The sequence below is a fragment of the Erpetoichthys calabaricus genome, chromosome 7, assembly GCF_900747795.2.
Source record: "Erpetoichthys calabaricus chromosome 7, fErpCal1.3, whole genome shotgun sequence".
Classification (NCBI taxonomy): domain Eukaryota; kingdom Metazoa; phylum Chordata; class Cladistia; order Polypteriformes; family Polypteridae; genus Erpetoichthys; species Erpetoichthys calabaricus.
This window is the reverse complement of record NC_041400.2, coordinates 50900965-50914199: the sequence shown is the minus strand read 5'-3', so window position 1 is coordinate 50914199 and position 13235 is coordinate 50900965. Positions and strand designations below refer to the sequence as shown.

Here is a 13235-nt window from a genome sequence, read left to right as displayed (position 1 = left end):
AAAAAGTGCTTTCACCTACTTCTCATTCCTCACAGCTGTCCATGCAGCAGCAAGATATATCACAATACATTTATAGCGCAGTACACCAAGCAACTTGTCCTGGGTATGACGTTAAACTGCATCTGGCCCTGCAAGCGGTGCTCCAACTTGCAGTGAACTTATGGGGGTTGGTGGCAGGATTGGCACTCCAGCCATCGTAAAAAAAAATTAACACAGCTCTGAAACGACGGACAGGACTCCTTTCTGCTCTCTGTGGGAGTAGCTCTGCTACAGGCTGCTTGCATTATGAAGGCCAGTTAGGGATCAGAACCGGTGTGGTACTGAGCTGTCACCCACCCATGGCAGCACTCAGGTACCAATTTGAGGTGGCCCATCCGATTATGCACATGTAATGTCTTGTCTCTCCAGCATGATGATCATCTTCCTCTGCTGTCAAAGGAGATTTGTAAACTCCGCATTTCAGTGGTGTCGCTCTCTGAGGTACACAGACCTGGGACTGGCCACATCTCTGTAGGTGGGTACACCTTTTACTGTTATGGTTGCTCTGATGGCTATCAAACTCAGGGAGTAGCTGTTGCTGTGGCAGATCTGTTCCTTCCGATGTTGTTCAAAGTCACTCCTTCAACGATTGTCTGTTGTCTCAGTGAATGCTCCAACCACCGTGAGTAATGTCTCAGCGAGGGTGACATTTTATTCACAACTTTGCTCAGTGGTTGATGGGTGCCCGCAAGGTGACACTCTTCTGGTCAAGGGTGACTTCAACGTAACCACTGGAACTGACAGGGTTGGTTATGAAGACTGTTTACTCTCCATGGGTCTGGTGACCGTGGTGAAAGTTGGCTCCATGTTCCTTGACTTTGCAAAAGGTCAGGGGTTGCAAATCACTGGATCCTGGTTCCAGCACCCTCAGCCACATCACCGGACTTGATACTCTAATACTGGTGGTGCAGTGAAGGAGATCAATCACATCCTAATGGGCAGACGCTGAAGGCTCTTACAAAACTGCAGGGTCACCAGAAGTGCCCAGTTTGTGAATTCTGACCACAGACTTGTTGTTGCTACCCTGAAGATCCAACTTAGGTCCAGTAGGTTAGCACCTACTAGGAAAGTGAGGCTGGACCTGGCCAGACTCCAAGATCAGGCTGTTTCTGACAAGCTTGCACACAGTTTGTGTGAGGAACTTACACACTTGGGTGCGACTGCCGATCATAATGTGATGTGGGGGACCTTCCGTGATAAGACCCTGAAGGTTACGGAGGGTCATGTTGATGTTACCAGTGTTTCCAGAAGGAGGTGTTTCATCCTGCAGGGCAGCCTGGATATCATCAGGAGGAGTTGCAGCGCACGGCTTGATGGCAACTCCGGTCTATACCGAAAACTGAGAAGGATGGCTGCAGGGCTCTGATGGCAGTTAAGGAGGCATTTGATAAGAGGAATCTGTAAGCTAGTGACACACCATCTATGGCCCAGTGACCCACGTCCCACTTACAGAGGAAAAGAAGCATTACGCACATCCAAATCTGTTCCCCAGAGAGCCACAGTCAGGACGGCTGATGGAACAGTTCTTACGGATGACACTGCAGTTGTGACCCGTTGGGCTGGCTACTTTGAGCAGCTGTTTAAAGGTGATCCTCGGGGTAGGACGTCGGATATCTCTGGGTCTATGGTTCTTCAGGAAGATCCTCCAATTTGCTGTGAACCACCCAATCTCACTGAGATTGCACAGGTGGTGAACCAGCTGAGGGTAGGGAAGGCTGCGGGGATCTGTGGTATCTGGGATGAACTTCTCCAGGCTGGTGGTATGGGTATCCTCCTGATATTGCAAGCAGTCTTTGCTTCCATCTGGGAGATGGCCATCATTCCAACTGACTGGAAAACGGGACTTGTTGTTCCTATCTGGAAAGGGAAGGGTAATCGCCTAGATTGAGCAACTACAGGGGATAACACTTCTCTCTGTGCCAGGTAAGGTTCTCTCACTAGGGTCATCCTCAATAGAATCCGTGGCTGGAGCAGTCTGGTTTTACGCCTAAGAAGTCTACTATCGACCACATTCTGGCACTATCGGTCATCATGAATCGCAAATGCGAATATTGGGAGTTTCTTTGCAGTCTTTTCTTTCGTAAAGCATTCAAATCAGTTGCTCAAGCTGCCCTATGAAACATCCTGAGACTTTGCAGGATCCCCTCAAGTTTGCTGGATATCATGGCCGGCCTGAACACTGGTACTGTGAGTGTTGTGCAGAGTGGACGCAGAATCTCTGCATTTTTCCCAGTTGATTCTGTGCTTCGTCAGGGGTACCTACTATGTTCAATGCTTGCATGGACTGGGTGTTGGGCAAGGTCATGGGGTCTGTAACACAGTCTGTTAATCAAAATCTTTAAAACAAGACCAATAATTATAGAAAATAACAGAAAACCCAGTACCAAACAATAATATATACAATTGCAACTCACAATCACAAATGGATCCCACTGAACTTCCTGTTTTCACAGCCTTTATAGAGCTGGAGGCAGATCTTAAAAAGAGATGAACAAGTGGCCTGCCTATTGGGGGTTCCACTCACAAAGAACATGAAACATACTCACATTTAAAGAAACAGTACACTAACACCTAATCACATATGAAACCAATAAAAAATAACATAAAAACAATAACTCAAAATAAAAAAACACTGATAAAATATAAAATATACATAACATTATCTTGATACAGGACAACTGCTGTAGGTCTCTTGAGCTCAATAGAAAATATAATATGCAACTGGAAATCTAAAAAAATGAATATCTATATATCTGACTGAATGATGCTCTGATTCACTTTAAGACCTGGATGTTTTTTGTTCAAAATATGTAATCTTCACATAACTTACCAATCACTAGTCACACGCCTAGTGCACTTTAGGTATCTGCTTCAACCACTTAAGCAAATTAAGCAAAATGTGAAGTGCTACTTTCTTAGCCCTATTCAAAGGTGTAGTGCTAGTGAGCCTGCACGTAAAAAGAGAAAAGACATTTCATAGATATGACAAAAGCAGGACACTCCTTTGTGTCTGTGGGCCATAAATATGGTATAAACAAATCCATGGTGTGCTAAGTTAAAAAGGAATAAAAAGAAATCCAAAACTGAAAAGCAATCTAAACACAAAATCAGAATTGCTCAAAGTATACACGGAAGCAATGGGACATTTGAACTGCATACAGCAAGGAATCAGAATACTTATGACTTTATGCTGGTCCTGATTTTATGGAGTGACTATGTGTGCAAGTAATGCAGGGAGGGGTGTTCACTCAGATATTCATGAATTTAACTTGTTTCAGTAAGGGATGATTGTACTATTTTACTGTGTGGAAAATAATTGTTTATCTTACATTTGTAGATTTCCTTATTTTCCTTACAAAAATAGACTACGCTCACGCTCGCAACTTGCAGTTCTTGTTGCCGATTGATGCGTTTTTTTTTTTTTGCGGTGGGACATCGGATAATACGGAATGTCGAATAAGCGAAGGTAGGATAAGCGAGACTCTACTGTAGTAACCAAGAATTTTTTAAATAAAATGGAGTATAATATATGAACACTATGCTATCAGAATGTAATTATTAGTAACAACTAATAACTTCTAACTGATGGCATTTTTAAATTATGTTTGAACATGTAATTTGCTGGTGTTTTCAAAACCTTTGCTCCATTAATAAAACATTTTTTTCAAAGCAGCTCTCTAAATTTCTCTTTCATGGGCTCCATCTTGTCAAACATCAGTGGGAATAGTGAGATTGAAATTAATTGACTAAAATTTAAACAATAATCCAACTACAATATTAATAACCTGTAAATATAGTTGTATTCCAATCAACACTTCAGTTTTAGAATTTGGATTGCTTGCTAAAGGCAGACTTAATTCAAACTATAAGCAGCTCTCATATAATCAATGAATGGGGTAGTGCCTGAGCTTCAATTCAAAGGCACAGTATTGTGGGAATGACATTTGTCTTGTTGATCTTCAGCACAGAGTTTTCCAGAAGTAATATTTTATCAGAAAATGCACACATTTTGCACATTTTGACCACACAAATGGAGTTTTTTCTATTTTCTATGGACGTTTCTCCCATCTTTGCTTATGCACAGAACTGGACGCTGCAGGGTTCTGTTGAGTTTGAATATTCAATATGTAATATCTCCATGAAAACATGAGATTAAAATTTCTTCTCAGCCACCATTACAACCTACATCACGAAAACATGAGATTAAAATTTCTTCTCAGCCAACACTATAAACTACATGGAGTAGGTAACAAATAAAAAAAATATCACTTTTGGGTGGAGCATTCCTTTAACTATGTTAGCCTTGTATCTAACAGCTTGTTAGCATCTCTGCTGTTCATTTATGTTGAAATTAGTTCTTTGTTTAAAAAGTGAAAAAGGATTCACTTTATTTAAAATTAGAAATTCATATTGACTAGTTCCCACTTACAGAAAGGCATGCCAGTCTATATGGCGAGTCTGCTACAATTTCATTAGAACTGTGGCTTGTAATTAAGACATGAATGTATTTTATTTTTCTTTTAAGGCATGTATATGATGGGTAAATATTTTTGTACTTGTTTTATTAGTTTTATAAAGTATGTTTAAGGGGATTTAATTTATTTACTACTTTATGGTCACTGAACAATAAGTCTACAAAATTTCACTTTCTTATAATGAACAGGTTAAATCTGTGTTCTGTAGTTTAATTATAAAAATACCACTAAGATATAGGACATAAAGCTTTTGCATGGCTGTTTATGCAGGGGTTTAGTGAAGAAAATGGAAAAGATAAAAAAAACAAATTCTTAAATCCTAAAGGAACTTTTAATTTTTTATCTTTGGCACTATAGGTTTAATGTTTTTTTCCTCTTCTCCTTTTCTTGTGGGTATTTTTTGAACTTTAATAGTTGTAACTACATTTCTGGGCCAGTGCAAGCTGAAGCCTGACATTTCAGTAGGGCTTAGGCTGACTGAGGGTAAGGCAAATCCAGGTCTGTATTGTAGTAAATTTTAAGTTCAATAAAATTTTAAAGAAACATTGGAATTGATATATTGCATATTTGCAACTCTATAATTAAGAGAAGTGCCCAACTGATACTGTATGAATCTGTTTTACATAATATTGATGTATGGGCAACAAAGATTACGGATTACTAATATTGCTGATGTGTTTTAAGTATTATGTTTTCCTAAAAAATACCTGAATAAAAAGTAAAAGATTAAGCATGTCGTGTTTTCACAATATCATGTTTTATCGTTAACATTTAAAAAAGTTAAATGACATTGTGTTTATTTTTTGTTAATGCACAGACACATCTGACATTTGTTTCTCCTTCTTAAGTGTACATTGGAGGTGGTGAGAGCACAATATGTACGAAATTGATAAATTGAAGTTTATACATAAACCACTCAAAAAAATTAAAGGAACACTTTGAAAACACATCAGATCTCAATGGGAAAAAAAATCATGCTGGATATCTATACAGATATGGACTGGGTAATGTGTTAGGAACGAAAGGATGCCACATCGTTTGATGGAAATGAAAATTATCAACCTACAGAGGGCTGAATTCAAAGATACCCCGAAAATCAATGTGAAAAAATGATGTGGCAGGCTAGTCCATTTTGCCGAAATTTCATTGCTGCAACTCATAATCGTTCTCAGTAGTTTGTATGGCCCCCACGTGCTTGTATGCATGCCTGACAATGTAGGGGCATGCTCCTAATGAAACAACAGATGGTGTCCTGGGAGATCTCCTCCCAGATCTGGACCAGGGCATCACTGAGCTCCTGGCAGCGTCAGATGGACCGAAACATAATGTCCAAGAGGTGTTCTATTGGATTTAGGTCAGGCGAGTGTGGGGACCAGTCAATGGTATCAATTCTTTCATCCTCCAGGAACTGCCTGCATACTCTCCCCACATGAGACCGGACATTGTCGTGCACCAGGAGGAACCCAGGACCCACTGCACCAGCATGGGGCCTGACAATGGGTCCAAGGATTTCATTCCGATACCTAATGGCAGTCAAGGTGCAGTTGTCTAGCCTGCAGTGGTCTGTGCATCCCTCTATAGATATGTCTCCCCAGACCATCACTGACCCACCACCAAACCAGTCATGCTGAACGGTGTTACAGGCAGCATAACGTTCTCCACAGCTTCTCCAGACCCTTTCACGTCTGTCACATGTGCTCAGGGTGAACCTACTCTCATCTGTGAAAGCACAGGGCGCCAGTGGTGGACCTGCCAATTCTGGTATTCTATGGCAAATGCCAACTGAGCTGCACGGTGCCGGGCAGTGAGCACAGGGCCCACTAGAGGACGTCTGGCTCTCAGGCTACCCTCATGAAGTCTGTTTCTGATTGTTTGGTCAGAGACATTCACACCAGTGGCCTGCTGGAGGTCATTTTGTAGGGGTCTGTCAGTGCTCATCCTGTTCCTCCTTGCCCAAAGGAACAGATACCGGTATTGCTGATGGGTTAAGGACCTTCTACCTCCCTGTCCTGAAACAGCAAACCTTCTGGGAATGGCACATATTGATGTGTCATCCTGGAGAAGTTGGATTATCTGTGCAACCTCTGTAGCGTCCAGGTATCGCCCCATGCTACCAGTAGTGACACTGACCATAGACAAATGCAAAACTGGTGAAATAACAGTCAGAAAAGATGAGGAGGGAAAAATGTCAGTGGCCTCCACCTGTTCAACCATTCCTGTTTTGGGGGTCGTCTCATTGTTGCCTCTCTAGTGCACCAGTTGTTAATTTCATTAACACCAAAGCAGCTGAAACTGATTAACAACCCCCTCTGCTACTTAACTGACCAGATCAATATCCCAGAGGTTTCACTGACTTGATGCTATAATCTGATTATAAAGTGTTCCTTTTTTGAGCTGTATATAATAATATAGTCCATGTTGAGTTAAATATTAAAAAAAAAAAACTTTACTGCCAACAAAATTGTTATGGTACACATTTTTTAGGGGATAATTTAACATATAAATGAATAAGTGCACATGTACTGTATATATCCTTAGATATGTGTGCATTAATAAAATATTGAAATATATTTATGATCATTGTTAGTGCTATACAACCAGGAGTGTGTTTGTTATAAGCCTATTCATAGGCCTTTTTATTATTCTGTCCTTACTATTTTTTTAGTATAGCAAATAAACAATAACTGAACGTTAACATTTTTATAAAAATACCACTGTTTTAAAGTACTATTTTTCACTTCAAATGTCAACAAAATATACAGTATAATCTGCTCAGGAAGTCCAAATGTATGCATAGAACTGTATATGATTCTTAAAAATGGGTGGATTTTTAGGATGAATGTTTTACAAAAGTAGAGCCATAGTCCACAAATTTATTTAGAAACAAATACAACAATCATGAATTTAAAAAAATAATACTTTAATTTGTTTATTTTGATCTGTAATACTTAGACAAGTATTTTTTCTTTAAAATTGGTTTTAAAGAACTAACTAAAAGTAACAATGACAACAAAAGTGCAGGAAAATTAAATAATATCACTTAGTAATCATAGAATATTTACACTTTACAATATACTTCATAAGTAATTGCTCTGAAATTATACAAGCTTATGTTTAGGTGAATGCAAATAATAAACAAAATTACAATTAACTACTTGATTGCAGTTTAATTACTTCAAACAACTGAAATGTTTTAAAATAAACTGGAGAATATTAAACTTTGTTCAAAAGGCTGTCAGTATAACTTAAAGAAATGTTAATTGTTCACAAACACGTTTAAACAGCTACATCTTCGAAAAAGTACTGCATGTATACTTTATGCTTTAGAGAGTAGAATGCAAGTTACAAAAGAAGAAAACCCATGAAAATCTTACTTGCTTTACCAATGTTGATTTACTTATGTAAACCATAAAAATGACTCATTTTTGTAATAATATAAGTTATTAGGTTTTGAGTCTCAGCTACTGGATGGTTTTAGGCAGTGAATCAATTGTACTTTCAGTAGCCTGTTGTATTTATGAGCACTAAATTACATCTTCCACAAGGAAACATTAACCATTTGCAATGTTTGTTTTTACAGTAAACAATTTAAAAATCTCTTACTTTCATTAAATGCATATTCAAATTCTTCTAATGTCTTCGGAAAATTTAGTGGTGGTTCATCTTTTTTCATTAATTCATCAAGATCGATCCTTGATAATAAATCTGAAAAGAAGAATAAGAAGTAAAAAGCTAAGGTATTCAGAACACCATACTTATAATGTTACTAACTGTAACATACTGTACTTTAACATAAAATTACAAAATTTAAAATGTAGCAGGAGATTAATTTGTTATTAGAGAGTAGACTGTTAGTAACACTTTTAACTCTTTGAGGGCTGAATATTTCTTCCAAAAAACTCAGTTTTCTGAAAAGCACACAATGCACTGATTTCATACATAAATCAACGTAATATGTCTGCTGCTACATGCTGTGGCTGCTGTTGGCGCATGTTTGGCATCTCTAACAGCAGTGGCTGTGCAGGGGCGGCTCAATAGCCAGTATGAATGCACAGCAGGCCAGCTAACTTTCTGTCTTCGCACAGCAGGTGGGCGATGGTGGCAGTCGCACTGTGATGCAATATAGTCTGTACCTCTTGTCATTGTAAGTGGTGGTCCACCTAGGCAAACGCTACTGTAGGCATATCAGCTACACAAATGTGTTCAGCACCACAATCAGCCGGCTGATGCTGGTACCCCACTTTCATTTTCGATAACCATCTCCAGATCACTTGCATCAAACTCAGAGTCCAAAAAGTCACAGTCCGATTCAGTGATAATATGTAAAACATCCATGGAGTATTTTGCTTTGCACATTTGCTTTAATCTTGCCAGATGTTGATGCCATTTTAGAGGCTGTTTGCTCTTCACTACTCATGGATGCGCAGGGAATCCAGGTCAAATCAACAAAGCTATGTAATTTTCCTTCAACCAAAAAGAGTCGAACTGAAACGTAAGGGCGAGTTTTGTCACAGTTTACAGCCTATTACCGCCCTCTACCCGTGAATTTTAACAAAAGTCAACATCAGCCCAGAAAGAGTTAATGTTCGGTTACAGTTGGTGCTCTAGGGAACTTCTACCTGACCATACCATGTCAAATCAACCAATGGCTTATGCACTTCGGACTAAAAGAATTCTGGAAAAATTACCTGGTACAGTGGGGCAAAAAAGTATTTAGTCAGCCACCAATTGTTTAAGTTCTCCCACTTAAAAAGATGAGAGAGGCCTGTAATTTTCATCATAGGAATACCTCAACTATGAGAGACAAAATGAGAAAAAAAATCCAGAAAATCACATTGTCTGATTTTTGAAGAATTTATTTGCAAATTATGGTGGAAAAAAAGTATTCGGTCAATAACAAAAGTTCATCTCAATACAGTAATCCCTCCTCGATCGCGGGGGTTGCGTTCCAGAACCCCCCGCGAAAGGTGAAAATCCGCGAAGTAGAAACCATATGTTTATATGGTTATTTTTATATTGTTATGCTTGGGTCACAGATTTGCACAGAAACACAGGAAGTTGTAGAGAGACAGGAACTTTATTCAAACACTGCAAACAAACATTTGTCTCTTTTTCAAAAGTTTAAACTGTGCTCCATGACAAGGCAGAGATGACAGTTCCGTCTCACAATTAAAAGAATGCAAACATATCTTCCTCTTCAAAGGAGTGCGCGTCAGGAGCAGAGAATGTCAGAGAGAGAGAGAAAAGCAAACAAATCAATAGGGCTGTTTGGCTTTTAAGTATGCAAAGCACCGCCGTATAAAGCAGTTGCAATGAAGGCAGCAGCTCATACCCCCTCCATCAGGAGCAGAGAATGTCAGAGAGAGAGAGAGAGACAGATAAAAACAAACAATCAAAAATCAATACGTGCCCTTCGAGCTTTTAAGTATGCGAAGCACCGTGCAGCATGTCGCTTCACGAAGCAGCTGCACAGAAGGGAGCAACGTGAAGGTAATCTTTCAGCATTTTTAGACGAGCGTCCGTATCGTCTAGGTGTGCGAACAGCCCCCCTGCTCACACCCTCTCTGTCAGGAGCAGAGAATGTCAGAGCAAGAGAGAGAGGGAGAGAGACAGAGAAAAGTAAGTTGGATAGCTTCTCAGCCATCAGCCAATAGCGTCCCTTGTATGAAATCAACTGGGCAAACCAACTGAGGAAGCATGTACCAGAAATTAAAAGACCCATTGTCCGCAGAAATCTGTGAACCAGCAAAAAATCTGCGATATATATTTAAATATGCTTACATATAAAATCCGCGATAGAGTGAAGCCGTGAAAGGTGAAGCGCGATATAGCGAGGGATTACTGTACTTTGTTATATACCCTTTGTTGGCAATGACAGAAGTCAAACGTTTTCTGTAAGTCTTCACAAGGTTTTCACACACTGTTGCTGGTATTTTGGCCCATTCCTCCATGCAGATCTCCTCTAGAGCAGTGATGTTTTGGGGCTGTCGCTGGGCAACACGGACTTTCAACTCCCTCCAAAGATTTTCTATGAGGTTGAGATCTGGAGACTGGCTAAGCCACTCCAGGACCTTGAAATGCTTCTTACGAAGCCACTCCTTCATTACCCGGGTGGTGTGTTTGGGATCATCGTCATGCTGAAAGACCCAGCCATGTTTCATCTTCAATGCCCTTGCTGATGGAAGGAGGTTTTCACTCAAAATCTGATGATATATGGCCCCATTCATTCTTTCCTTTACACGGATCAGTCATCCTGGTCCCTTTGCAGAAAAACAGCCCCAAAGCATGATGTTTCCACCCCCATGCTTTACAGTAGGTATGGTGTTCTTTGGATGCAACTCAGCATTCTTTCTCCTCCAAACACGACGAGTAGAGTTTTTACCAAAAAGTTCTATTTTGGTTTCATCTGACCATATGACATTCTCCCAATCCTCTTCTGGATCATCCAAGTGCTCTCTAGCAAACTTCAGACGGGCCTGCACATGTACAGACTTAAGCACTGTCTGGCACTGCAGGATTTGAGTCCCTGGCGGCATAGTGTGTTACTGATGGTAGCCTTTGTTACTTTGGTCCCAGCTCTCTGCAGGTCATTCACTAGGTCCCCCCGTGTGGTTCTGGGATTTTTGCTCACCGTTCTTGTGATCATTTTGAACCCATGGGGTGAGATCTTGCGTGGGAGATTATCAGTGGTCTTGTATGTCTTCCATTGTCTAATAATTGCTCCCACAGTTGATTTCTTCACACCAAGCTGCTTACCTATTGCAGATTCAGTCTTCCCAGCCTGGTGCAGGTCTACAATTTTGTTTCTGGTGTCCTTTGACAGCTCTTTGGTCTTGGCCATAGTGGAGTTTGGAGTGTGACTGTTTGAGGTTGTGGACAGGTGTCTTTTATATTGATAACGAGTTCAAACAGGTGCCATTAATACAGGTAACGAGTGGAGGACAGAGGAGCCTCTTACAGAAGAAGTTACAGGTCTGTGAGAGCCAGAAATCTTGCTTGTTTGTAGGTGACCAAATACTTATTTCCCACCATAATCTGCAAATAAATTCTTTAAAATCATACAATGTGATTTTCTGGATTTTTTTTCTCATTTTGTCTCTCATAGTTGAGGTATACCTATGATGAAAATTTCAGGCCTCTCTCATCTTTTTAAGTGGGAGAACTTAAACAATTGGTGGCTGACTAAATACTTTTTTGCCCCACTGTATACCCATGTTATTCAGGAGACACCCTATAATTATTTTTTGATGTAAGATCAATATTTTCCAAGATATAGCCAGTATACCAAGTGGAGTGGGGGTGTCAATTTTATACGGCCTAATTTTTTCATCAAATTTCACAACACCATAGCTCAAAGACTAAACTACCAAGCAAGCTCAGATTTTGCATGCTGTACACTGATTGGTATAGTATGTGTCGAAAATAAAACATTTGGTCTAGATGACCCTGCATGGTCAAAGAAGCCTCTTGAATTTGACCAAAATATAATTTGAGTTTTTGGCTGGGCTATGTTTAGGCCTCAGAAACACATATATGTAACCAACACAGACTTTTGATTGTTTTTCCTTATTCAGATAACTATATAGGCTTTCTGAAAAATCAAAAAACAGAAATGCAACTGTATCAGGGTTTGAACAGCAGACCTCTCAAATCCAAAAAATCATTTTGGATTTCATTTTCAGAGCAGCCTAAAGGCATATGGAAATGTGCAGATAATTTAAAAAAATGTAATTTATTCTACATTGTCCATTCTTTCTCAAAACACAGACCTTACTTTTCTTATGAAAATCTTTCATGTTTATTTTCCATCCTAAACATAGGATGAATGCAGCATGAGTCAATAATGGTAATCATTGACATTTGAATCGGCAAGTTATCAAAAATGTCCAACTTTTTTCATATCAAATGATGATGTTTTATCTCATGTTGCTGGACTGAGAATGTGATTCTACATGGCCAAAACAGTACCTGGTACTTGAGAATACCACTCTTACATCCCACAGAAGATGGCAAACTCAGAGTCAGCCAGGTGACTGGTAAGACAGTCAACTGACTGTCTGAATATTCACCACTGAACCAGCAGCTGAGATCCTGCATTCTCACTATCACACTCCCGACCAGTGTCCTATTGGAGGCTACGTTCGGTACATGTATGATGAAAAATGTTGGACTGGTGTGATTCTTGACAAGAGTGAAGCGGAATCAGACATCCTGATATGTTTCATGCATCCAAACTACCCTGCACAGTCTTTCCATTGGCCACCTTGTAGTAGTGCTACTATTAGTTAAAACCGCATCTCCCAGCAGTCCCTGCAGGGGTTGTTGGGGGTCAAAGGTGGTCAGAGGGGTTTAAAAGGAGGGCAGGTGTCCAAAGAGAAAAAAGGGTGTTTTTTGGTTGTTGTATTTTGTGTTCCGTTTACCTGTCGGACGGCCTCCTGTTGATTAAGCCGTATTTAGTCATTGTGTCCTGGATTGTGTCGTTGTTGGGGTCTGGATCGTCTTCTGTCAACCTGTGTGCTGAGGACTGATAGTGGATTTATTGGCTTCCCTGCAAGAAAAGAAGCGCTCCTGAACCATCCATCCATCTTCACCCTTACAGTGTCTACCAGTAGGACTGTTTTTTCATTCCCTTTCAGTGTGCAGATCTCTGGACTCACTATCATCATCTTTAATTGCATCCGGTGTTGTTTCCATGGACTTTGCTGTGTGGAGTTGTTTGTG

General features: G+C 39.9%; 1 protein-coding gene across 1 annotated transcript in view; it reads right to left on the bottom strand.

The window, feature by feature from the left end:
* Positions 1-13235, bottom strand: part of fam172a (family with sequence similarity 172 member A) — a 744353-nt gene that overhangs the window by 665851 nt on the left and 65267 nt on the right. Inside the window, exon 3 of the mRNA XM_051930185.1 lies at positions 8118-8219. Coding sequence (XP_051786145.1) covers positions 8118-8219 — 102 coding nt within the window. The remainder of the gene's footprint in view (positions 1-8117; positions 8220-13235) is intronic.